Source organism: Pan paniscus, chromosome 6 (assembly GCF_029289425.2).
Source record: "Pan paniscus chromosome 6, NHGRI_mPanPan1-v2.0_pri, whole genome shotgun sequence".
In the NCBI taxonomy this organism is placed as follows: Eukaryota; Metazoa; Chordata; class Mammalia; order Primates; family Hominidae; genus Pan; species Pan paniscus.
Genome location: NC_073255.2, coordinates 93,632,004 through 93,658,625, shown reverse-complemented (window position 1 = coordinate 93,658,625; position 26,622 = coordinate 93,632,004). Strand labels below are relative to the sequence as shown.

Here is a 26,622-nt window from a genome sequence, read left to right as displayed (position 1 = left end):
CCGCAGTTGGCAGAGGCCTGCAGAGGGCGTGGCTAGCGTGGTCAAGGCCTTGGGCGCAGGGAAAGGAAGGGGGTTAGTCTTGGGGCTGCTGCTGAGCACCCCAGATTTGGGGGCTAGAGATGAGGGGAGGGACCGTCCAATGAAGGACTCCCCGGACCTTGCAGTGGGCAATGAAGAAGGGGAAGGGCCATGACCTGCCCTCTCACCCTCCCCAAACCCCACTCCACGGTGGCTTCTGGGAAATCCCTGGGGCTAGAATTTTCCTTTTTTTTTTTTTTTGAGACAGAGTCTTGCTCTGTTGCCCAGGCTGGAGTGCAGTGGCACGATCTTGGCTCACTGCAACCTCCACCTCCTGGGTTCAAGTGATTCTCCTGCCTCAGCCTCCTGAGTAGCTGGGATTACAGGCACATGCCACCACACCTGGCTAATTTTTGTATTTTTAGTAAAGACGGGGTTTCACCCTGTTGGTCAGGCTGGCCTCGAACTCCTGACCTCATGATCCACCCATCTCGGCCTCCCAAAGTACTGGGATTACAGGCGTGAGCCACTGCGCCCAGCCTGCATTTTCCTCTCTATCCCAGAAAAACCACCCCTGGCATCTCAGTGCTCTGGATGCTGGAGCCAGCCAGACTGACAGAGAACAGCTGGGCAGGGGGGCATGTGGGAGCCACCACCCAGCCCTGGCCCCCTTGCCCAGCTTGGTTGCCCAGTGGGGAGGGCAGAGTGCAGCCTCCTAGAAAAAAGGCACCCGGTTAGGCTGGAATACATGCACTCCTGCCCCTGTGCCCTGGAAGCCCACAGCCCTCTCTGAACTGTCTGGGAAGTCTCCCCCTTGCTGGATGGAGAATAGGGAGGTCTGAGACCCTTACCAGCTTTGTGACCCTGGGGCCATTCTGACCCTCAGTTTTCTCATCTCAATAAATGGGACTCCTAGCTGGATGCCTTGGCTCATGCCTGTAAGCCCAGGTAGTCAGGAGACTAAGGAGGATTGCTTGAGGCCAGATGTTCAAGACCAGCCTGAGTAACATAGTGAGACCCCCTCTCTACAAAAAATTGTAAAATTGGCTGGGTGTGGTGGCATGTGCCTGTAGTCCCAGCTACTCAGGAGGCTGAGCAGGGAGGATCACGTGAGCCCGGAACGTTGAGGCTACAGTGGGTTATGATTGCATCACTGCACTCCAGCCTGGGCAACAGAGTGGGGACCCTATCTATTAAAAGAAAAAAAAAAGAAGTTGGGCGCGGTGGCTCACGCCTGTAATCCCAGCACTTTGGGAGGCTCAGGTGGATCATTTGAGGTCAGGAGTTTGAGAACAGCCTGGCCAACATGGTGAAACCCCATCTCTACTAAAAATACAAAAAATAGCCGGGCATGGTGGCGGGAGGCTGAGGCAGGAGAATCGCTTGAACCCAGGAGGTGGAGGTTACAGTGAGCTGAGATGGTGCCACTGCACTCCAGCCTGGCGACAGAGCGAGACTCTGTCTCAAAAAATAAATAAATAAATAAGGAAAGGAAGAAAAAGTGACTCTGATAGGATACTTTGACGCTCTATAAAGCACATATGTCTGGGCATGGTGGCTCATGTCTGTAATCCCAGCACTTTGGGAGGCCAAGGTGGGTGGATCACGAGGTCAGGAGTTTGAGACCAGCCTGGCCAATATGGTGAAACCCCATCTCTACTAAAAATACAAAAATTAGCTGGGCGTGGTGGCAGGTGCCTGTAATCGCAGCTACTCAGGAGGCTGAGGAAGGAGAATTGCTTGAACCTAGGAGGTGGAGGTTGCAGTGAGCCAAGATCACACCATTGCACTCCAGCCTGGGTGACAGAGCAAGACTCTGACTCAAAAACAAACAAACCAAAACAAACAAACAAACAAAAAACACAGAACTGGGTAATTCTGATTATTCTAAGGCTCAGTATCCACAATTAAAGGCCCTCGCAGTCACCGTGAGCGCTTACTGTGCACCGAGCACTTTACACACATTCACGCACTTGAAACTGACCACAATGCTGTCAGACGGGCAGGTGCGTTGCTAGCTCTACTTTGCAAATAGGGACGTGTGGGCTCAGAGTGGTCACCAGGACAGCAGCACCCACATTCAAGCCCAGCCCTATCTGTCCCCAAAACCCAGTTTCTGCCCTACCACCCACCTCACCCCCATGCTGCCAGAAACCACCCATCTCCTCTCCCTTGTGGGTGATCTAAAAGTCGTCCCTCAAGAACTGAGCCCTTAGCCAGGCTGGTCTCGAACTCCTGACCTCAGGCAATCCACCCACCTCGGCCTCCCAACGTGTTGGGATTACAGCTGTGAGCCACCGCGCCCAGCCCGTGGTGGTGCATGCCCGTAGTCCCAGCTACTCAGGAGGCTGAGGCAGGAGAATTGCTTGAACCTGGGAAGCAGACGTTGTAGTGAGCCGAGATTGTGCCACTGCACTCCAGCCGGCGCAACAGAGCAAGACTCCATCTCAAACAAAACAAAACAAAACTGAGCCCTTGAAGATGAACGTGAATTCCGAGGGCGTGAGCAGAGTGTGTGGGTTTTGTGCCTCGAGTTGCACAATCTCTCAGGCAGCAGGGATAGATCCAGTCCGTCCTGGTTTCAGGCAAGATGAAGGGAGCTTGTGTCTACAAAGGGCTGGCAGCTCCCATCCAGAGCATGGCTGGGCCTGATAGAGCCACACCTGGAAGCGTTTATAACCACACCTGACAGCTCCCTCTGGGGTGGGGCACCCCCAGCTCCCGTCTGGGCCAAGGTGAGCAGGCAGAGGCAGATGAGGGCCCTCCCTGGCTCCTGACCTCACCTCGACTTTATACAGCTGGGGATGGGTGGGGCTGGGAGCACTGGGGAGCAAAAACCTGGGGCTTTCTGATGCTAAGTCCCGTGGGGTGTCAACCAGGAGCTCCCAAATGAGACCCACTGGGCTCATGACAATGACCCAGCCAGGGAGGTGAGGTAGAAGGCAGGGGTCCTGTCTGCCTCCCACCATTGGCTCCCGAGAGCCCCAGGAGTTCAGAGGCCTTTCCAGGAGTGATCTCAGATTCATGGTCCAGCCCCAGCTCTTCCCTGATGGGGAGCAGGTGGGTAAGACAGAAAGGCATCTAGGGCCGGTGGCTCACGCCTGTAATCCCAGCACTTTGGGAGGCCGAGGCAGGTGGATCACAAGGCCAGGAGATCGAGACCATCCTGACTAACACAGTGAAACCCCGTCTCTACTAAAAAAATATATATATATATACAAAAAATTAGCCAGGCGTGGTGGTGGGTGCCTGTAGTCCCAGCTACTCTGGAGGCTGAGGCAGGAGAATGGCGTGAACCCGGGAGGCGGAGCTTGCAGTGAGCCAAGATCGCACCACTGCACTCCAGCCTGGGTGACAGAGTGAGACTCTGTCTCAAAAAAAAAAAAAAAAAGAAAGAAAGAAAGAAAGAAAGGCATCTAGGTCAGGCGCAGTGGCTCACGCCTGTGATCCCAGTGCTTTGGGAGGCCTAGGCAGAAAGATCTCTTGGGGCCAGGAGTTCAAGACTAGCCTGGGCAACATGGTGTGACACCTGTCTCTACAAAAAATTTAAAAATTAGCCAAGTGTGGTGGCACACACCTGTAGTCCCAGCGACTCAGGAGGCTGAAGCAGAAGAATCACTTGAGCCCAGGAGGTCAAGACTGCAATGAGCTATGATCACTCCACTGCACTCCAGCCTGGGCAACACAGCGAGACTCTGTCTCAACAAAAAAAAAAAAAAAAGAGAGAGAGAGAGAAAGGCATTTATGAGCTCTCTCTCAAAAAGGAAACTGAGGCTCAGAGAAGGCATGAGGACTTGCTGCTCCCCCAGCTCATCAAGGTGAGTGGCCTGGAGTCTGCCCCAATTCTGGGCCTGGGCAGGGCAAGACTTCAGTGGGCTTGGCTCCCCACAGAAGTAAGAGGAGTGGAGCCTCAGTCCCAGGATAGGGACAGCAAGTACAGTGGGACAGAAGAAGTGGGAGGCCCTGGGTACTAGAGAGGCAGGAGGTTGGCTCTGAGAACACTTTACCGGAGACAGCAGAAAGCCATTTAATCTCTGTGCACAGCAGTTTCCTTGTCTAAAAACCAGGGATAACAGGGCCGGGTGCGGTGGCTCACACCTGTAATCCCAGCACTTTGGGAGGCCGAGACAGGTGGCTGACTTGAGGTCAGGAGTTTGAGACCAACATGGCGAAACCCTGTTTCTACTAAAAATACAAAAATTAGCCGGGTGTGGTGGCTAATGCCTGTAATCCCAGCACTTTGGGAGGCCAAGGCAGGCGGCTCACTTGAGGTCAGGAGTTTGAGACCAACATGGCGAAACCCCGTTTCTACTAAAAATACAGAAATTAGCCGGGTATGGTGGCACATGCCTGTAATCCCAGCCACTTGGGAGTCTGAGGCAGGAGGATCGCTTGAACCCAGGAGGCGGAGGTTGCAGTGAGCTGAGATTGCGCCACTGCACTCCAGCCTGAGTGATAGAGTGAGACTCTGGCTCAAAAAAAAAAAAAAAGACAAAAAAACAAAACAACAACAACTAAAACAGGGACCTAAGTCAGGGGAGAAGGAAGGCTGGAATGGCCATGCCTACAAAGACAGGAAAGAGGGAATGTCAGGGTTGTGGCAGGAGCCTAGGGCAGCACCCTCCCTCCAAGCTGGGAGATAGGAGCCAGGATCCCACTGGTGTTCAGATGGATGAGGTAGGGTCAAGGGGCAAGCTCCAGGCTCTAAGCACGTCTGTGCAGACTCTACTACTTGGAGCTCCCCTCTCCCTCTGTGATGCGGGCATCAAAATCTGCAGAAAGGGAAACTGAGGCCTAGAGAAAGGAGGGGATTTGCCCAGAATGACACAGGAAGTCCAGACTAATTCAAGTTTGTGGCATTTGAGGTTCCTGGCCAGTGTTTCTTTTTCTTTTTTGTTTTTTCTTGTTTTGTTTGAGACAGAGTCTCGTTCTGTCACCCAGGCTGGAGTGCAGTGGCGCGATCTCAGCTCCCTGCAACCTCTGCCTCCTGGAATGATCCTCGTGCCTCAGCTTCCCCAGTAGCCGGGATTACAGGCACCCACCATCACGCCTGGCTAATTTTTTGTATTTTTGGTAGACACGGGGTTTCGGCATGTTGGCCAGGCTGGTCTTGAACTCCTGAACCCAGGCATTAAGTCTGCCTCAGACTCTCAAAGTGCTGGGATTACAGGTGGGAGCCACCATGCCCGGCCAACCAGTGCTTCTTAAGGAAAGATACATATAGTAGGAGATGTGACAGTAACCTTCCTCCTGGCTCCTCTCAGCACTGTGCCTTGGAGGTTCTGATCTGGGCCAGCTGCACTGTTAGGGGAAGGGGGAAAATGGCCAAACCCCATCTATTCTCCTTCCTTTTCCCTCTCTTCAATCCCAGGCAGGTAACAATAATTATGATGTACCAGGCTCCGGGCCAAAGTCATCACCTGCATTAGGTCACCAAATCCTCAGGCCAACCCATTACAGTCATGAGTCACTTAATAACAGACACATTCAACAAATTCCTTGTTAGGCAATTTCATCATTGTGGGAACATCTCAGAGTGGACTTACACAAACCTAGATGGTCTAGCCTACTACACACCTAAGCTATATGGTCTAGCCTACTGCTCCTAGGCTACAAACCTCTACAGCATATGACTGCACCAAATATTGAAGGCAGCTGCAACATCAGGGTAAGTATTAGTGTTTCTAAAGATAGAAGATGGCCAGGCGCGGTGGCTCACGCCTGTAATCCTAGCACTTTGGGAGGCCCAGGCGGGTGGATTACTTGAGGTCAGGAGTTCAAGACCAGCCTGGCGAACATGGTGAAACCCCATCTGTACTAAAAATACAAAAATTAGCCAGTGTCATGGCACTTGCCTGTAGTCCCAGCTATTCAGGAGGCTGAGGCAGAAGAATCACTTGAACCTGGGAGGTAGAGGTTGGAGTGAGCCTAGATCAGGCCACTGCACTCCAGCCTGGGCGACAGAGGGAGACTCCATCTCAAAATAAATAAATAAAATAAACATAGAAGATGTACAGTAAAAACACGGTAATTGTTTTTGTTTTGAGACAGGGTCTTGTTCTGTCATGCGGACTGGAGTGCAGTGGCACCATCAGGCTCACTGCAGCCTCGACCTCCTTGGCTCAAGTGCTCCTCCCACCTCAGCCTCCTGAGTATCTGGGACTACAGGTCCACGCCACCATGCCTGGCTAATTTGTTCTGAATTTTAGTAGAGATGGGGTCTCACTGTGTTGCCCAGGCTTGTCTCAGCCTTCTGGCTTCAAGTAATCCTCCCACATCAGCCTCCCAAACTGCTAAGCTTACAGATGTGAGCCACTGCACCCAGCCAGTAATATAATTTTATGGGACCACCTTCATATTTGCTGTCCCTTGCTGACCTACACATCTTTATTCAATGCATGACTGTTACCATCATTATCATCTCTATTCTCCAGATGGGGAAACTGAGGCACAAAGAATCTAACTTGCACAAGTTCATCTGCTTAGTGACAGAACAAAGACGTGAATTCAGGCAGTCTGGCTTCAAAGTCCACACGCCTAACAACCACACCAGATTACTAGATTGCTTTTTTTTTTTTTTGAGATGGAGTCTCACTCTGTCACCCAGGCTGGAGTACAGTGGTGAGATCTCGGCTCACTGCAACCTCTGCCTTCTGGGTTCAAGCAATTCTCCTGTCTCAGCCTCCCCAGCAGCTGTGATTACAGGCGCCCGCCACCACACCCAGCTAATTTTTGTATTTTTAGTAGAGATGGGGTTTCACCATGTTGGCCAGGCTGGTCTCAAACTCCTGACCTCTGGTGATCCTCCCACCTCGGCCTCCCAAAGTGCTGGGATTACAGGCGTGAGCCACCACGCCCAGCCCAGACTGCTTTATTTTTGTATTTGTATTTATTCATTTACTTATTTTGAGACAGGGTTTTGTTCTGTAGCCCAGGCTGAAGTGCAGTGGTGCAATCCAGCTCACCACAGCCTCTACTCACCGGGGTTCAAAGGATCCTCCTGCTTCAGCCTCTGGAGTAGCTGGGGCCACAGGCATGCACCACCATGCCCAGCTAATTTTTAAATATTTTTTGGTAGAAATAGGGTCTCACTATGTTGCCCAGACTGGTCTCAAACTCCTAGCCTCAAGGGACCCTTCTGCCTTGGCCTCCCAAAGTGCTGAGATTACAGGCATGAGCCACGCACCCAGCCCCTTTTTAAAATTTTTTTGAGACAAGACTTTGATCTGTTGCCTAGGCTGGAGTGCAGTGGTGAGATCATAGCTCACTGCAGCCTCAACTCCTGGGCTCAAGCACCAGATTCCTTTTATCACATTCTATCTCACACGCGAGTGGTTCCAATCCTGCCTCTACCACTTCTCAGTTGTATGCCCCAACCCAACCTGTCTGGCTCTGTCCTCCTTAACAGAAGGACGGCCCTGGCCACGGGCCACAGCCAGCAACGCTTAAGCACCAGGGCCGGCGAGTGCCCTGCCGTGGCACGGCTCCAGCGTCGCGCTCTCGAATTCATTTGCTTTCCTTAACGAGAGAAGGTTCCAGATGAGGGCTGAACCCTCTTCGCCCCGCCCACGGCCCCTGAACGCTGGGGGAGGAGTGCATGGGGAGGGGCGGCCCTCAAACGGGTCATTGCCATTAACAGAGACCTCAAACACCGCCTGCTAAAAATACCCGAGTGGAGGAGCATAAAAGCGCAGCCGAGCCCCGCGCCCCGCACTTTTCTGAGCAGACGTCCAGAGCAGAGTCAGCCAGCATGACCGAGCGCCGCGTCCCCTTCTCGCTCCTGCGGGGCCCCAGCTGGGACCCCTTCCGCGACTGGTACCCGCATAGCCGCCTCTTCGACCAGGCCTTCGGGCTGCCCCGGCTGCCGGAGGAGTGGTCGCAGTGGTTAGGCGGCAGCAGCTGGCCAGGCTACGTGCGCCCCCTGCCCCCCGCCGCCATCGAGAGCCCCGCAGTGGCCGCGCCCGCCTACAGCCGCGCGCTCAGCCGGCAACTCAGCAGCGGGGTCTCGGAGATCCGGCACACTGCGGACCGCTGGCGCGTGTCCCTGGATGTCAACCACTTCGCCCCGGACGAGCTGACGGTCAAGACCAAGGATGGCGTGGTGGAGATCACCGGTGAGCCCCCCTGCTCCTGCAGGGGAGAGGAGGAGGCTAGCAGGGCGGGCAGGGCCGGGGGGGGGGGGCGGTTGCAACGGGGGTCCCGGGGGCCTGGGGAGTTAAACGTTGGCCCAGCACCGGGAAAAACAGGATTCCTGATTCCCCTGCTCAGGAATTGGGAGTGCGGGTCGCTTCTAAGGGCGCTTTCTGCTCTGTAATCCCAGCGCTTTGGGAGGCCGAGACGGGAGGATTGCTTGAAGCCAGGAGTTCAAGACTAGCCTGGGCAATATAGCGAGACGCGCCCCCCCGCCCCGACCCCACGCCATTACAAAAAAAAAAAAGCAAAATTTTTTTTTAAAGATCATCGATGGAGAGAAAATGCGCTTTTCCACAGAGTCCCCTTCCCACCCACAGCCCCATCCCCAGATAAGCGGGGAGTTCCCTGGCGCGGTGCCTGTTTCTAGCCGCGGAGTGGGGGGTGTGCGCGGCTCCAAGTGCGCCTGCGTACTGCTCACTCCCCAGCTCCGCGCCCTGCTCCGTTCCTCCCAAAACTCTGAATCGAAGAACTTTCCGGAAGTTTCTGAGAGCCCAGACCGGCGGGCACGCCCCCATCCCCAACCCCCTCTGTTAATCCCTACCGGCCTGCAGTCCTGGCTGCTTCCAAGCAGGAGGTGGGGCCTCTGGCCTAGCGGGGCCGAAAGGCAGTCCCCTCCCCCGCAGTCTGATTTCCCTCTTCCCCCCAAAGGCAAGCACGAGGAGCGGCAGGACGAGCATGGCTACATCTCCCGGTGCTTCACGCGGAAATACACGTGAGTCCTGGCGCCAGGTCGGGGTGGGTGGGTGGCGTGGGGGTGGGGTCAGAGAAGAGTGCACAGTGACCCACCCGGTGTGTAATGTAATGCTTGCCTTTCCTCTCTGCACGTCCAGGCTGCCCCCCGGTGTGGACCCCACCCAAGTTTCCTCCTCCCTGTCCCCTGAGGGCACACTGACCGTGGAGGCCCCCATGCCCAAGCTAGCCACGCAGTCCAACGAGATCACCATCCCAGTCACCTTCGAGTCGCGGGCCCAGCTTGGGGGCCCAGAAGCTGCAAAATCCGATGAGACTGCCGCCAAGTAAAGCCTTAGCCCGGATGCCCACCCCTGCTGCCGCCACTGGCTGTGCCTCCCCCGCCACCTGTGTGTTCTTTTGATACATTTATCTTCTGTTTTTCTCAAATAAAGTTCGAAGCAACCACCTGTCAACTGGCCCAGGCTCTGGTGTTTGCGGAAGGAAGCCTCAGGCACCTGCCATTTGCTGGCTTTCAGGAGTCATCTTTGCTCAGGCCCGTGCTGGGCCATGTGGGTACACTGGTGTAGGTTGCTGGACACAGGCTGACTCACATCCATAAAGACAGAGGTCTTAGGGCCGGGCGCAGTGGCTCATACCTACAATCCCAGCACTTTGGGGGGTTGAGGCAGGAGGAGTGCTTGAAGCCAAGAGTTCTAGACCAGCCTGGACAACATAGTAAGACTGTCTCTAAAAAACAAAAATTAGGCAGGGTGGTACTGCACGCCTGTAGTCCCAGCTACTCAGGAGGCTGAGGCAGGAGGATCGCTTGAGCCCAGGAGTTGAAGGGTACAGTGAGCTAACATCGTGCCATTGCACTCCAGCCTGGACAACAGAACAAGATCCTGTCTCAAAACAACCAAAAGCCCAGAGAGAAAGAGTGAGACCCCATCTTTAAAAGAAAAAAAAAAAAGGTCATGATTGCAAGGTCACGATTGCAATTAAAACTAAGGTGGGGAAGGAGGAGGAAACAAGAGAAGCACCTGAGGCTTGAGTTCTCAGGAACACCTAGGTTGGGTCCCAGGTGAAGGGGCACAGAGGTAATTGCACCTCAGAGCTGATGGGAGGATTACTATGTCAAAAGCTTGGCATCGGCTTCAGCACACCCCAAGGACACCACAGTGGACCTGGCAAGCTTTGAGATCTCTGTCACCGCCACACTCCCTGAGGCCAGGGCATCCCTGTTGGCAGTCACAAGGGAACTGGCAAGCCGAATTGGGGTGAGAACGGAGCCTGCAGAGTCTCGGGGTGGGGAGATTGGGGAGAGCCCTGGCCAACCGACGGGCTCAGACCTGTGCTGCTGGCTGGGCCAGCAGCTCTTGTTGCCTGTGTTTATTTCCAGCTGGCCTCCCTCCAGGTGTAGTCAGGCTTCCAAGGGCCCAGTTCCCCTCTCCCTTGTCTGCCCTTGCCCTAGCTGCCACCCTCTCACCAGGCCCAGGGAAAGTTGTGGAGGTAGAAAGCAGATGGGGGACCTGGCGCGGTGGCTCACACCTATAATCCCAGCACTTTGGGAGGCCGAGGCGGGTGGATTACCTGAGGACAGGAGTTCGAGACAGCCTGGCCAACAGTGAAACTCCGTCTCTACTAAAAGTACAAAAATTAGCCGGGCATGGTGTCGCATGCCTGTAATTCCAGCTACTCAGGAGGCTGAGGCAGGGGAATCGCTTGAACCCAGGAGGCAGAAGTTGCAGTGAGCCAAGATCCGTGCCACTGCCCTCCAGCTTGGGGGACAAGAGCAAAACTCCATCTAAAAAAAAAAAAAAAAAAAAAAAACAAAAACAGATGGGAGCTTTGGAGCTCAGTCCCAAGGTCCTCAAATTTTTGAGGGACCCAGAGTCTGAGGCTGTAGCAAGATACTCCCATGTTCGAGGCGGAGCATGCAGTGAGCCGAGATCGTGCCACTGCACTCCAGCCTGGGCGACAGAGGGAGACTCCGTCTCAGAAAAAAAAAAAAAAAAAAAAGATACTCCCATGTTCTTTTATCAGCCCACAGTCTGACTTTCCCAGGTTCCCTAAGGGTGGCACCCTGCAGGCGAGGGCCTGGAGCATGTCCACACCACCCCCAATATCACCCCACACCACCTTGCTGCTTTTTTGAGACCAAGTTTTGCTCTTGTTGCCCAGGCTGGAGTGCAATGGCGCGATCTCGGCTCACTGCAACCTCCGCCTCCCGGGTTCAAGCGATTCTCCTGCCTCAGCCTCCAGAGTAGCTGGGATTATAGGCGTGCGCCACCCTACTCGGCTAATTTTTGTATTTTTAGTAGAGACAGGGTTTTTCTATGTTGGTCAGGTGGGTCTCCAACTCCCAACCTCAAGCGATCTGCCCGCCTCAGCCTCCCAAAGTGCTGGGATTACAGGCGTGAGCCACCACACCCGGCCCCAGCTTCTTTTTTAGGGACAGTCTCCTACTGTCATACAGGCTGGCGTGCAGTAGTGGGATCTTGGTGCACCATACTAAAGTGTTGCAGCCTGGAACTCCTAGGCTCAAGGCATCTCCAGGAGCGCGCCACAAGCCTGGCTGATTTTTTTTTTTTTTTGGTAGACAGTCTCGCTATGTTGCCCAGGCTGGTCTCAAACTCCTGAGCTCAAGCCATCCTCCTGCGTTGACCTCCCAAAGTGCTGGGATTACAGGGGAGAGCCGCTGCGCCCAGCCCAGTCTACTCCCTCGTGAGTTCCCTGTCCAGAGACCCACATCTGGAGCAGGGTGGGGAGTCACAACAGGTCCCAGCCCACACTCTACGGCTCAGCTCAGATGATGTGAGCCTGGGGCAGCACCTCTGGGCATAGTGGGCTCTGGCTGGCAGGACAGGACAGGCTGGCCCAGATCTGGGGGTCTCTGCTGGGTGTTAGATTTGTGGAGTCTTTGTGCTGCTTCTGGGGTGGTGGGGCAATTCCGGGCCTTTCCAGGCCTGTCCTGTTTTTTTTTTTTTTTTTTTTTTTTAGATGGAGTCTCACTCTGTCAGCCAGGCTGGAGTGCAATGGCATGATCTCAGCTCACTGCAAGCTCTGCCTCCCGGGTTCAAGAGATTCTCAGGCCTCAGCCTCCTAAGTGGGATTACAGGCACCTGTCACCACGCCTGGCTAATTTTTGTATTTTTAGTAGAGTCAGGCTTCCTCCATGTTGGCCATGCTGGTCTCAAATTCTGAGAGAGGAGAATTGCCTGAACCTAGGAGGTGGAGGTTGCAGTGAGCTGAGATTGCACCACTGCACTCCAGCCTGGGCAACAAAGTGAGACTCGGTCTCAAACAAACAAAAAGGCAGGACAGGCCTGGAACTGCCCCTCCCCCCCCAGGACGGGTGTTGTCTAGGGCTTGCTGACCTCACAGTCTGTAAGATCAGGCAGCCCCGGGCCTTGGCTGCCCAGGAGTGAATTATTTCCAGGCGCCATCATCACTCCGACTATAGAATCGACAGGATTTGGCAGGTGCAGTTTTCGACAGCTCTATTGAGAGGGTGGAGACAGAAGCAAAAGCTGCCCACAGAAAGGCGACAGGGAACCCCAGAGCTAGGTCCCAAGAGCCTCTTGGTGATGGAGGAGAGCCACCGAGGGACAGGAGGGTTGGGGGAACTGGAGCTCCGGCCCAGGGACAGAGCCCCAGACCACCTCCAGCCTAGGCACAGAGCCCCAGACCACCGAAGCCCTATGCCACCCTGGCAGAGCCCAGGGCAGGGGTCAGGCTGGCCCCCCAAAACACCTCCCCACCATTCCCACATGCATACACCAGGACCTGGGGGGTTGCAACAGTGCCAGAGATCAGGGGTTGGCAGGGGAGGGAGAGGAGGAAGAAAGCAGAAGAGCAGAGGGATGCGGGTGAGGCTGGGCTTGTCTCAGACAGTCTGGCACTGGCCCTCAAAGCTCAGAATCCCTGATATGGGGGCTAAGCCCCACTGTCATACTGCCCCTCCCAGGGAAATTGCCCCCAGGGAATATGGGGGGAACCTCTGAGTGTAGCTCCCCTGGGGCCTGGAGGGCATATCAAGACATGGGGGATAGTGAACAGCATCATAGCTCTAAGTGTCCCTGATCGGGCTGGGCGTGGTGGCTCACCCCTGTAATCGCAGCACTTTGGGAGGCTAAAGGGGGCAGATTAGCTGAGGTCAGGAGTTCAAGACCAGCCTGGCCAACGTGGCAAAACCCATCTCTACTAAAAATACAAAAATTAGCCGGGTGTGGTGGCACACGCCTGTAATCCCAGCTACTCAAGAGGTTGCAGTGAGCTGAGATCAGGCCACTGCACTCCAGCGTGGGCAACAGAGCAAAACTTTCAGGAAAAAAAAAAAGTGTCCCTGATCTGTAAATGTGTAGTGGAAACTATAGAAAGTCACTGCAGGCTGGGCGCAGGGGCTCACACCTGTAATCCCAGCACCTTGGGGGGCCTAAACAGGAGATTTGCTTGACACCAGGAGTTAGAGAGCAGCCCGGGCAACATAGCAAGAACTCATCCCTGCAAAAAAAGAAAAAAAAAATTAGCCACATGTGCTGGTGCGCACCTGCAGGAGGATCACTTAAGCCGAAAAGCTAGAGGCTGCAGTGAGTTATGATCACACCACTGCACTGCAGCCTGGGTGATAGAGCAAAACCTTGTCTCAAAAATAAATTTTAAAAAGAGCAAAGGTGTTTCCAGCTGGGCGCAGTGGCTCACGCCTGTAATCCCAGCACATTGGGAGGCCAAGGCAGGAGGATTACAAGGTCAGGAGTTTGAAACCAGTCTCACCACTATGGCCAGGCGTAGTAGCACGCCTGTAGTCCCGGTGAGTCCGGAATTCGTGGGTTCTTGGTCTCACCGACTCATAGAATGAAGTCGAGGACCTTCACGGTGAGTGTTACAGTTCTTAAACGTGGCGTGTCGGGAGTTTTTTCCTTCTGATGGGTTCATGCTCTCACTGGCTCAGAAGCGAAGCTGCAGACCTTCACCGTTGAGTGTTACGGCTCTTAAGGTGGCGCATCTGGAATTGTTTGTTCTTCCCAGTGGGTTCGTGGTCTCGCTGAAGAGTGAAGCTACAAACATTCACGTCAAGCGTTACAGCTCTTAAAAGCGGTGTGGACCCAAAGAAAGAAAGAACAAAGCTTCCACACCGATGAAGAGGATCCTAAGTAACTTGCTAGTGCTGGTTCGGGTAGCCTGCTTTTATTCTCTTATCTGGCCCCACCCACATCCTGCTGATTGGTCCATTTTACAGAGAGCCGACTGGTCCATTTTACAGAGAGCTGATTGGTCCGTTTTGACAGGGTGCTGATTGGTGTGTTTACAATCCCTGAGCTAGACACAAAAGTTCTCTACATCCCCACTAGATTAGCTAGATAGAGAGTGTGGACACAAAGGTTCTCCAAGTCCCCACCAGAGTAGCTAGATACAGAGTGTCGATTGGTGCATTCAGAAACCCTGAGCTAGACACAGGGTGCTGATTGGTGTGTTTACAAACCTTGAGCTAGATACAGAGTGCCGATTGGTGTATTTACAATCCCTTAGCTTGACATAAAGGTTCTCCACCAGACTCAGGAGCCCAGTTGGCTTCACCCAGTGAATCCCGTATGGGGGCCGCAGGTGGAACTGCTTGCCAGTCCCGTGCTGTGCGCCCGCACTCCTCAGCCCTTGGGTGGTCGATGGGACTGGGCGCCGTGGAGCAGGGGGCGGTGCTCGTCAGGGAGGCTTGGGCCGCGCAGGAGCCCACGGCGGGATGGGGAGGCTCAGGCATGGCGGGCTGCAGGCCCCGAGCCCTGCTCCGAGTCCTGCTCTGCTGAGAGGCAGCTAAGGCCCAGCAAGAAGTCGAGTACAGCAGCTACTGGTCCAGGTGCTAAGCCCCTCACTGCCCGGGGCTGGCGGGGCCAGCCGGCTGCTCCGAGTGCGGGGCCCGCCGAGCCCACGCCCACCCGGAACTCGCGCTGGCCCGCAAGTGCCACGCGCAGCCGTGGTTCCCGCCCGCGCCTCTCTACACCTCCCCACAAGCTGAGGGAGCCGTCTCCGGCGTCGCCAGCCCAGGAAGGGGCTCCCACAGTGCAGCGGCGGGCTGAAGGGCTCCTCAAGTGCCGCCAAAGTGGGAGCCTAGGCAGAGGAGGCGCCGAGAGCGAGTGAGGGCTGTGAGGACTGCCAGTACGCTGTCACCTCTCACCAGCTACTCGGGAGGCTGAGGCAGAAGAATCGCTTGAATGCAGGAGGCAGAGGTTGCAGTGAGCCAAGATTATGCCACTGTACTCCAGCCTGGGCAAAAGAGCGAGACTCCGTCTCAAAAAAAAAAAAAAAAAGAAAAGGTGTTCCCCTCCATGCCCCAGTGGACTAATTCGTTTGGGCAGGTACCTTTCCCAGAAACTGGCTGGCCCAACCCTTCAGCTTACAGAGGGGAACTTGAGGCCTGACTGGGACTGCATTTGGCCAGGGTCACCCAGCAGGTCTGGGCAGGGCAGGAGCAGGGTGCGTGCACTCCACCCCAAAGGGTGCACTGTTCTACCCATCAACCGATGCCCTGGGTGCCAGCGCTGAGGAGCCCAGGGATGGAGACCCACGCATGAGCAGAGATCACTCCATTCCTGGCACGCTCCTCCTGGTCAAGACCTCTGGTTCTCTTTCCCTTTCCAACTCGCCAGGTGACTTTGGACCTCGCTGTGCCCATCTAACTGTGCCTCCCAAGGACGAGCCATATTTTCATGGGCTGCTTACAAGAGACAGCCCTGCCAACCGCCAGTTGGTGCTGGGAGAGTTGGCAGTGTGACAAATGCCGGGAATCCCTGGCTTGGCTGAGAAGGGACGGCTCTGGATCAATAACAGACTCGTGGGATGGCCTCGGGCAGGAGCACGAGGGTGGCAGAGCCTCCCTGGCTGGCCTGCAAACAAAAAGCAAGTGTCCAGCCAGGGCTCTCGACTCTCAGCCCAGGGAGAAAAGAGCACAGCTGGGGACCCTGGGAAAAACAGACTCCCTCTGGGCGGGGTTCCTATAGCATAACAGCCCCTCCCACCCTTCTTCTCAGCTGGGTACAGCAGCTGCCCTGCCTAAGATGACAGTGATGGTATCAGCAGCTGACTCTGGTAGAAGGAAGTCTTCCCCCTCCCTGCCCACCGCCCCAGGACTGAACAAGGGGGCAGAGCCTGCCAGGAGGGATTGGGGTTAAAGAATGAATCAAGGCCAGGCGCAGTGGCTCATGCCTGTAATCCCAGCACTTTGGGAGGTTGAATCGGGAAGATCGCTTGAGCCCAGGAGTTCAAGACCAACCTAAGCAACATAGTGAGTCCCCATCTTTGCCAAAAACGTTTTTAAAAATTAGCTGGGGCTGGACACAGTGACTCACACCTGTAATCCCAGCACTTTGGGAGGCTGAGGCAGGTGGTTCATCTGAGGTCAGGAGTTCAAGACCAGCCCTAACCAACATGGCGAAACCCTATCTCTACTAAAAATACAATAATTAGCTAGATGTGGTGGTGCTTGCCTGTAATCCCAGCTACTCAGGAGGCTGAGGCAGGAAAATCGCTTGAACCTGGGAAGCAGAGGTTGCAGTGAGCCAAGATTGTGTCATTGCACTCCACCTGGGCAAGTGTGAAACTCCATCTCAAAGAAAAAAAAAAATTCTGAGCATGGTGGCATATGTTTATAGTCCCAGCTACTCAGGAGGCTGAGGCAGGAGGATGGCTCGAGTCCAGGAGGTTGAGGCTGCAGTGAGCTATGATCATACCACTGCATTCCAGCCTGGGCAACATAGTGAGACCCTGGCTCTACTAAAAATAAGAAATTATCTGGGCATGGTGGTGCCTGCAGTCTGATCTACTTGGGAGGCTAAGGCGGGAGAATCTCTTAAGCCCAGGAGTTCGAGGCTACAGTGAGCTATGGACATGCCACTGCACTCCAGCCTGGGTGACACAGCAAGACCTTGTCTCTAAAAAAAATAAAGAATTGATTGAGGCGGCAGGAGTAGCTCCATGTTTAGGAAAAAGCCAGCCGGGCGAGGTGGCTCACACCTGTAATCCCAGCACTATGGGAGGCCGAGGCAGGCAGATCACCTGAGGTCAGCAGTTCAAGACCAGCCTGGCCAACAGGGTGAAACCCCATCTCTACTTAAAAATACAAAAAATTAGCCAGGCATGGTGGCGGATACCTGTAATCACAGCTACTCTGGAGGCTGAGGCAGGAGAATTGCTTGAACCCAGGAGGCAGAGATTGCCATGAGCTGAGATAGCGCCATTGTACTCCAGCCTGGGCAACAGCACAAGACTCCATCTCAAAAAAAAAAAACAAAAAAACAAAAAAAAAAACAGGGAAAAAGCCCAGGGCTGGGGCCAGACCTTGGTTTGGGCCCGCTGCACCCTGGCGGAGACATGGGCTGGGGTGCAGCCTGGCCCTGGGCTCAGTTTCCATTCGGAGACTTCACTTCTGGGGGACCTCTGATTGTCTGTTGGTGTTGTCAGTCCCATGCAGGGTGAAGATCTAGGGGGAGTCATGAATAGTGGAAGCTACCCAGGTCCCCTAACAATCGTAGGAAGACCAAAGTCCCAGGGGTACTTGAGGATATGCGGATATTTCTGTGCATGACCAACAAGGGCCTGGGTGAGAAAGGCCTTCAGTCTGGCCCCTGGCCCCACTAAGTAACCCCTTTTTTCCCTATGTCGTTCTGCTCTCCATATGATGGGCTCCTCAAAGTCCTCTTAGGAATGGCTGGGAGCGTCTATGTCTTCAGGCTGGTGGGACCACAGGATAAGGAGGTTGAAAACTTAATCAGGTGGATGGATGACAAAGAGGTCACTCCCGCCGGGTGCAGTGGCTCACACCTGTAATCTAGCACTTTGGGGGCCGAGGCGGACGGATCGCTTGAGCTCAGCAGTTCAAGACCGCCCTGGGCAACATGGTGAAACCCCGTCTCTACCAAAATACAAAAAAAATTAGCCAGGCATGGTGGTGGGTGTCAGTAGTCCCAGCTACTCGGGAGGCTGAGGCATGAGAATCACTTGAGCCCGGGAGGTGGAGGTTGCAGTGAGCCAAGATTGAGCCACTGCACTCCAGCCTGGGTGACAGAGCGAGACTCCATCTCAAAAAAAAAAAAAAAGGTCAGCCAGCGCAGTGGCTCACGCCTGTAATCCCAGCACTTTGGGAGGCTGAGGCAGGCAGATCACGAGGTCAGGAGTTCAAGACCAGCCATGACCAACATGGAGAAACCCCATCTCTACTAAAAATACAAAATTAGCCAGGTGTGGTGGTAGGCGCCTATAGTCCCAGCTACTCAGGAGGCTGAGGCAGGAGAATGGCGTGAACCCAGGAGGCGGAGGTTGTGGTGAGCTGAGATAGTGCCATTGCACTCCAGCCTGGGCAACAAGAGCAAAACTCCAACTCAAAACAAAAACAAACAAACAAACAAAAAACAAAGAAGAGATCACTCCCTTCTTTGGGTTCACCTACCCTCTCTTGGCCCTCATGCCCTCACTGGACCCCTCGTGAGTTCCCATCTGCCCCACTGATTCTGTCCCTCCCTGACTCAGCTCCACTACCTGACTGTACCCCTCCCAACACCAAGTCCCTCCTCGCACAGGAAATCCGTTCTTTCTTTCTTTTCTTTTCTTTTTTTTTTTTTTTTGAGACAGAGTCTAGCTCTGTTGCCCAGGCCAGAGTGCAGTGGTACCATCTTGGCTCACTGCAGCCTCCTCCCAATGGGTTCAAGTGATACTTGTGCCTCAGCCTCCAGATTAGCTGGGATTACAGGTGTGCACCACCATACCCAGCTAATTTTTGTATTTTTAGTAGAGACGGGGTTTCACCATGTTGGCCAGGCTGGTCTTGAACTCCTGACCTCAGGTGATCCGCCTGTCTTGGCCTCCTGAAGTGCTGAGATTATAGGCATGAGCTACCATGCTTGGCCTCTTCTTTTCTTTTTGTTTTCTTTTTTAGAGACCAGGTCTCACTCTGTCTCCAGGCTGGAGTACACTGGTGAGATCACAGCTCACTGCAACCTCCAACTCCTGGGCTCAAGCAATCCTCCTGTCCAGCCTTCCGAGTAGCTGGGACAACAGGTGTGCGCCACTATACCTGGTAAGTTTCTAATTTTTTGTAGAGATGCGGGTCTCACTATGTTGCCCAGGCAGGTCTCAAACTCCTGGAATCAAGTGATCCTCCTGCCTCCACCTCCCAAAGTGTTGGGATTACAGATGTGAGCCGCCTCACCTGGCCTTTCTTGGAGTTCACCCGTCTTCTCTGAGCTCCCACCCCATGACTGCACTTCCTCTCACTTCCCCAGGCTCCCCTCCCTTGTTTGAGGCCCCTCCCCTCTCTGAATCCCACCCCACCTGTCTCTGAGCCCTGATGCCCAAACTATCCATTTGTAATTCCTCCCGTGGCCCCAAAGACCCCTCTTCTCCAGGTCTGCCCAGCCTGAAAGCCTTGAACCCTGGGAGCAGCCCCACAGACCGATCCCCTCAGCAGGGGGTAGTGGGCTCTGGGTGGGAGAAAGATAAATCAATCCCCACCCCGGCTCAAGTCAAGATCAGGCAGGAAGCCTCAGCCCCTCCCACACGGAGAATGGAGCTGTGCGCAGGCAGGCCCGAGACTGCCCCCTAGAGAACGCCCTGGGGTTTGCGGACCCACATCGCCCCACTCCCAGGCCCAGATAGGACAGTAAGCGACTGCCCCCTGGTGCCCTCCCAGAGAGGATGAATTCCTCAGGCACCGACACTGCCCAGTCCAGAACCTTCAGGAATCTCTGCCCAGGTTCTGAGCCCTGTAGAGCGCAAACAGGGGCAATTGACTTGGTCTTGGCCAGACGCAGTGTCTCACACCTGTAATCCCAGCACTTTGGGAGGCTGAGGCAGGAGGATCGCTTGAGCCTAGGAATGTGAGACCAGCCTGGACAACATAGTGAGATCCCTTCTCTATAAAAAAAAAAAAAAAGGAAAAAGTAGCCGGACATGGCATGGCAGTAGGTGCACACCTACAGCCCCAGCTGCTCGGGAGGCTGAGGCGGGAGGATTGCTTGAGCCCAGAAGCTTGAGGCTGCAGTGAGATATGATCACAACACTGCACTCCAGCCTGGAAGACAGAGCGAGACTCTGTTTCTTATAAATAACTAACTAACTAACTAAATAAATAAATAAAACAAAGAGACAAGCCGGACATGGTGGTTCATGCCTGTAATCCCAGCACTTTGGGAGGCTGAGGCAGGTGGATAACTTGAGGTCAGAAGTTCAAGACCAGCCTGGCCAACATGGTGAAACCCCGTCTCCACTAAAAATACAAAAATTAGCCAAGTGTGGTGACGGACACTTGTAATCCCAGCTACTCGGGAGGCTGAGGCAGGAGAATTGCTTGAACCCAGGAGGTGGATGTTGCAGCAAGTTAAGATCGTGCCACTGCACTCCAGCCTGGGTGACAAAGCGAGACCCTGTCTCAACAAAAATAAAAAGAGGCCCAGTCTTGAAAAACTCTGACACCTCCCCACTGCCCCTCTCTCCAGCCCCACACCCAGCACGCCTTTAGCCCGGTTCTTCTCTGCCCTGGGCTTCAGTTTCCAAGGGCCTTCAAGCCTCCCTGAATTTCCCTCCTGGAAGACCCAGCCCACTCTCTCTGCCTTGGAAGGGTCTGGCAGCCAAGGCCTGCGCCCGGGCTCCTGCCCCACCCTGTCACACCCTCTGCTGCAGGGGGGTTGACCACTGTTTCCACTCTGATCCTAATCAGAACTGGCACATTTTAGGAGGCACCTGCTAGCTGCCAATCACTTGTTAGCTTATTAAATCCTCATAGCAACCCCACTCCACTGAGCGGCAGCACGGGATCGCAGTTATGGTTGCAGGAACTCATGTCACACTGCCTGGGTTCAATCCCACTTGGCCACTTACTTTTTAGCTGTGGGACCTTGGGCATGTTGCTAAGTCTCAGTTTCCTCATCTGCAAATGATGCAACTATATGAATTAATACCTAAGAAGTATTCTTTTTTTTTTTAACTGAGTTTCATTCTTGTTGCCCAGGCTGGAGTGCAGTGGCACTATCTCGGCTCACCGCAACCTCTGCCTCCTGGGTTCAAGCGATTCTCCTGCCTCAGCCTCCCGAGTAGCTGGGACTACAGGTACCTGCCACCACACCTGGCTAATGTTGTATTTTTAGTAGAGATGGGGTTTCTTTATGTTGGTCAGGGTGGTCTCTAACTCCCGATCTCAGGTGATCCACCCGTCTCGGCCTCCCAAAGTGCTGGGATTACAGGCATGAGACACCACGCCTGACTTTTTTTTTTTTTTTTTTTTGAGACAGGATCTTGCTCAGTTGCCCAGGCTGGAGTGCCATGGCACCATTACAGCTCACTACAGCCTCGAATTCTTGGACTCCAGCTACCCTCCTACCTCAGCCTCCCAAGTAGCCGGGACTACAAGCATTTGTCAATATGCCTGGCTAATTTTGTAATTTTGGTAGAGATAGGATCTCGCTATGTTGCCCAGGCTGGTCTGGAACTCCTGGTCTCCAGCAATCCTCCTGCCTCAGCCTCCCAAAGTGCTGGGATTACAGGCTTGAGCCTCTGCACCCAGCCACTGTGAAGTCTTTAGAAGGCTGCTGAGAGCCGATAGTAAGCACTCAGTCACTGCTAGACATTTTTGAGGTAGGTTGTATTATTCTCATTTTACAGATGTAGAAACTGATCCTCTAAAAGGCTAAATACCTTGAGAGGTTATGTCACCTAATTAGGACATGGTGGGATGAGAATCCAAATCCTGAGCTCTTAAGCTTTTGTCCCCCAACAGCCCTTTATTCAGAAAATGAAACATTGGGTCGGGCACAGTGGTTTTCACCTGTAATCCCAACACTTTGGGAGGCTGAGGCTTGAGGTCAGGTACTCGAGACCAGTCTGGGCACCACAGTGAGACCCTGTTTCTACAAAAAAAATTTAGAAATCAGCTGGGTATGGTGGTGCACACCTATAGTCTCAGCTACTCGGAGCCCAGGATTTGGAGGCTCCAGTGAGCTATGATTGCACCACTGCACTCCAGTACAGCCTGGGCAACAGAGTGACACCTTGTCTCTAAAAAAGAAAGAAAAAGAAAATAGACATTGCTGAGCGACAGAAATCCCACCTTTCTAAACAGTCAGCAACCTCACTGGAGCTGATTTTTAATTCCTAAATCCAGCCTTGATAGTGACTTGGGCAACTCATCTCCCTCTCGGCCTGGGATTATACAACTCTATGTCAGGAGATGGGAAGCGGAGAGACTGGGTGTCTTTATTCCATTTCTGACATCTTTCAGGACTGATGATGGGGGAGGGCCCTGGCCCTGGCTGGCCGCCACTGTTCGATTCAGTTATCATCATCAGGACCGTGGGAGGGAAGGGTATTGGAGCAGAGGACCTTGAAGGGCGCACAGGAGGCTGATGGGGCTGTAACACCTGGGGTATGAGGGCAGCGGAGGTTGGACAGGCAGGTTGGGACCTAGCTGTGGAGGGCCTGGGATACCAAAGAGAGGCAGGACCTGGCCTCAGTGTCGCCAGGACACCAGATCTGCCCCCTCCCTCACTGTTGCACCATGGCTCCCGCGTGTAAAGTGATGGAACCCGTCAGACCCAGGTCGCCACCAGAAACCGCCCAGCTGTTGTGTGCATCGGGGGCCAGGAGTTTCCTCTTCTGCAATCTGGGAACAACGCAGACCTCCCAGGGCTGTTTTCAGAAGCAGAGATGTGTAGGTAAGAAAGGATAGCCAACCAGTACGGGCCGGGACACGAGATCACGTCATTATTCAGATGGAGAAACTGAAGGGCAGGCGTGGGACCAAGGGCCCACCACGAGCCCAAGGCTCCGTCCTCCCAAGCACGTAACAAAGGTGGAGGCGGAAGACGGAGGAGAGAGAAGCGGGTGAAGTTGGGAGATAAAGCTCCCCAGTGGCTGGAGGGCGGGATCTGCAACAAATGAAGCCCTGGGGCCGCTAAGCGGGCCAATTTCGGGGCAGGGACCCAGGCCCTAGCAACAGGCCGACCATTGGCGGAGCGGGGACACGCTGGCCTGTGATTGGCTCTTGCCATGCCCGAGGGGAAGGCGGCCGCCCCCCGGGGCGGGGCTACATACGCAGCCGCAGTCCCGCCCGGCCCACATCCGGGCTTCCGCGTAGTCCAGGCGCCCTGGCCTCTGCACCGTCCCAGAAACCTGTCTTACGTCGAGGAACCCGGGGGACAGAGGCGCGCCAGTGCACGCCGGGGCCAGGGACGAACGGCTCGCCAATGCAAAGGAGGCCCCTCGGGGAGACGGCAGGCAGCAAAAGGCTTCCTTGGCCGGGGGTCTGGGCGTTTAGGGAGGGGAGGTGCTCAGAGATAGGGCCGAGGATGGAGCTCCCAGGTGGGTTGGAGGCGGGGGTGGCTGGGCTCGAGGACGCTGTTGGAGTCCGGGGTCTGGAAGAGGCGATCCCCGGGAAAGCCAGCTTCAGAGCCGGGAGGGGTCGGCAGGGGACCTACTGCAAGAGCCCCCAGGTTGGGGTAGGGAGGGGGCCCAGACCTGGGCCGGGAGGGATGCTGAATCCCCCCATCTAGCTCTGGGGCTTTGCAAACCAGCATCACTGCAGCATTTTGTAGCTCAAGGAATGGGGCAGGGCGGCCAGACCAGCTGTGGCTAGTGCGTGCGTGAGGCCCTGAGGGATGCGGCCAATGCTATTTTGCTGTTTTGTACTTACTCAGTTTCATTTTGGCTCTGTCGCCACTAGGCGAAAGAAATCGAAGTGCTAACATACCACGGGGAGCAATGATTATTACTCAATGTGGCCCCGCCCCAGCAGCGGGAGGTGGCATCTGTTTGACCTTGGAGATTTGGACGGTATTTAGGGAGATTACATGAAAAAAAGACTCACCCCACAATGCTTGCAGTCAGCTACAAGCTGCCTTGTCCTTTATACCTTTTAGCCTTTATTTCCTGAGTCTATCTTGTCTGTTTCTAATGTAGTCTCCTGATTTAGGGCAAGAGAATATTTCTCACTCTTGGTCTGCCCACTACCCACAATCCTTGTCCGAGGATTTACTCGGCAAACTTAGCAGGCAAAACCCCTTGTCAACTTAACACTAAAAAATATTGTCTCTTGGAAGGCAGTCTGCTTTGATAAACCTAATGGAATAAAAAGTGAGTTTGCTATCTGGCTTTAAAGAACATAACCCAGCTGGGCATGGTGGCTCACACCTGTAATCCCAACACTTTGGGAGACCGAGGCAGGAGGATCGCTTAAGCCCAGGCGTTCAAGACCAGCCTGGGCAACATAGTATAGTAAAACCCAGTCTCTACAAAAAGAATTTAAAAATTAGCCAGGCCAGATAGCCCAGCTACTTGGGACGCTGAATCAGGATTGCTTTGAGTCCAGGAGGTGGAGGCTGCAGTGAGCTATGACTGCACCACTGCACTCCAGCCTGGTCAACAGAGCGAGATCCTGTCTCAAAACAAAACAAAAAAACTGACAACCAATGAAACCTCATCTCTAAAATCTGGCTTCAGGTTAAGTGAGTAAAAAGAGGCTTTCTTGTGGCCAGGCACGGTGGCTTATGCCTGGTAATCCCAGCACTTTGGGAGGCCAAGGCGGGCGGATCACGAGGTCAGGAGTTCAAGACCAGCCTGGCCAACATAGTGAAACCCTGTTTCTACTAAAAATACAAAAAAATTAGCCAGGCATGGTGGTGGATGCCTGTAATCCCAGCTACTCAGGAGGCTGAGGCAGGAGAATCAACGTGAACCCGGGAGGCTGAGGCAGGAGAATCAACGTGAACCCGGGAGGCAGAGGTTGCAGTGAGCTGGTATCACGCCATTGCACTCCAACCCCGGGCAATAGTGCGAGACTCCGTCTCAAAAAAAAAAAAAAAAAAAAAAAAAAAAAAGCTTTCATTTATCTTCTCAGCTCCTACAAGCCAATGAGTGGTAGGGTAATTTGCCGACCACAGTGGGAAGAACTAATTTAACACCAAGATTGTGATTCCCCTAGCGTAGATCCAGTATGAAAGAAGTGTCTCAGGCATGCTTCTGGTTCCTGAGTTAACTCTAGTGAATAAGGTGGGCTGTGCTGTCTCCCCACCTCCCCCAGGCATAGGGGCAGAACAGCTGCAGACCACCAGGACCCAGTGGGCCAAGTGAGGATGTGAGTCACAGCCAGTGCTTATTAAACCACCTAATACTGTACTTTTCCCATCCAGGGGAGGCAGGAGAGGACTGAGGAGGCAAATCCCCGAGCCCAGAAGACTCCAGTCAGAAAACAAGATGGTCCCCATGGGTAGTGGCCAATCCCTCTGGCCTTTCAGAGCAGTGGCTTTGGCCTTGTCCGCTTAGGTAACAGGCTCTGCTGCTGGTAGTTGCTTAAGAGCACAGAGTAGCCGGGCGCAGTGGCTCACGCCTGTAATCCCAGCACTTTGGGAGGCCGAGGTGGGTGGATCACAAGGTCAGGAGATCGAGACCATCCTGGCTAACATGGTGCAATCCCGTCTCTACTAAAAATACAAAAAATTAGCTGAGCGTGGTGGTGGGTGCCTGTAGTCCCAGCTACTCGGGAGGCTGAGGCAGGAGAATGGTGTGAACCCAGGAGGCGGAGCTTGCCGTGAGCCGAGATCGTGCCACTGCACTCCAGCCTGGGCGACACAGCGAGACTCCATCTCAAAAAAAAACAACAAAAACACAGAGTGAACCAGTGAGAAGGTTAAATGGAGGAGAAAGCAAAGTTCTTAACACAAGACAAAAAAAGTACCCCAACAAGGGCAGGAAACAAGCTAAATGACATAGGCACAAACAACTGGACAAACCCAGAACGTGGGGCCTTGAGACTGTCAAGTAGCCTGGTCTCAAGCCATTATCAGGCCCAGGCGTGGTGGCTCATGCCCATTAATTCTAACACTTTGGGAGGCCAAGGTGAGAGGATCACTTGAGGCCAGGAATTCAGGAACAGCCTAGACAACATACCCATCTTTACAAAAAATAAAAATAGATTTATTGGAAGGCCATGTTGAAAAAAAAAAAGAAAAAAATTAGCCGGAAGTGGTAGTGCAGCCCTGTGGTCCCAGCTACTCGGGAGACTGAGTTGGGAGGACTGTTTGAGTCCATGAGTTGGAGGCTGCAGTGAGCTCTGATTGTCCAAAGCACTCCAACCAGGGCAACGGAGACCCTGTCTCTTAAAAAAAAAAAATAGGCAAAGAAATCTAATATTGAAATGCAATTAATGAATTTTAATTGGAGTCTAGGTGGTGCGGGAGGGGGATTGGAAAAAGCTATCAAATGCATTCTGAGGACAATTTGGTGAAATTTGCATATGGGCTGATATTAGGGAATTATTAATTGGGTGATAACAGTATGGCGGTTATATTAGAGAATGTCCTTTTTTTTTTTTTTTTTTGAGACAGGGTCTCACGGTTGCCCAGGTTGGAGTGCAGTGGCGTGATGTCAGCTCACTGCAACCTCTGCCTCCTGGGTTTAAGCAATTCTTAGTGTCTCAGCTTCCCAAGTAGCTGGGACTACAGGCACAAGCCACCACACCCAGTTAATTTTTTTGTATTTTTAGCAGAGACAGGGTTTCGCCATGTTGGCCAGGCTGGTCTCGAACTGCTGACCTCAGGTGATCCGCCCGCCTCGGCCTCCCAAAGTGGTGGGATTACAGGCGTGAGCCACTGCGCCTGGCCGAGAATGTCCTTTTTGTAAGGAGAAATATGAACATTGGGAGTAAAATGCCAACAGTGACTTTCAAGGTTCCACAACCCATAGAGGAATTTATCTGCCATATCAAGG

At 53.8% G+C, this 26,622-nt stretch overlaps 1 protein-coding gene across 1 annotated transcript; it reads left to right on the top strand.

The window, feature by feature from the left end:
* The first annotated feature begins 6,074 nt into the window (after positions 1-6,074).
* HSPB1 (heat shock protein family B (small) member 1) lies at positions 6,075-9,356 on the top strand. The gene is made up of 3 exons (XM_003846008.6): positions 6,075-8,132; positions 8,860-8,923; positions 9,042-9,356. Exons 1-3 carry the CDS (start codon positions 7,769-7,771, stop codon positions 9,229-9,231), a joined length of 618 nt encoding a protein of 205 aa, XP_003846056.2. The 5' UTR covers positions 6,075-7,768; the 3' UTR covers positions 9,232-9,356.
* The last annotated feature ends 17,266 nt before the right edge of the window (positions 9,357-26,622 follow it).

Excerpts from the sequence above, each read along its gene's own strand:
- HSPB1 (XM_003846008.6), top strand. The coding sequence starts at position 7,769 with ATGACCGAGCGCCGCGTCCCCTTCTCGCTCCTGCGGGGCCCCAGCTGG. Across the intron at positions 8,133-8,859 it reads TGGCGTGGTGGAGATCACCG|GCAAGCACGAGGAGCGGCAG; the intron begins GTGAGCCCCCCT and ends TTCCCCCCAAAG. Across the intron at positions 8,924-9,041 it reads TGCTTCACGCGGAAATACAC|GCTGCCCCCCGGTGTGGACC; the intron begins GTGAGTCCTGGC and ends CTGCACGTCCAG.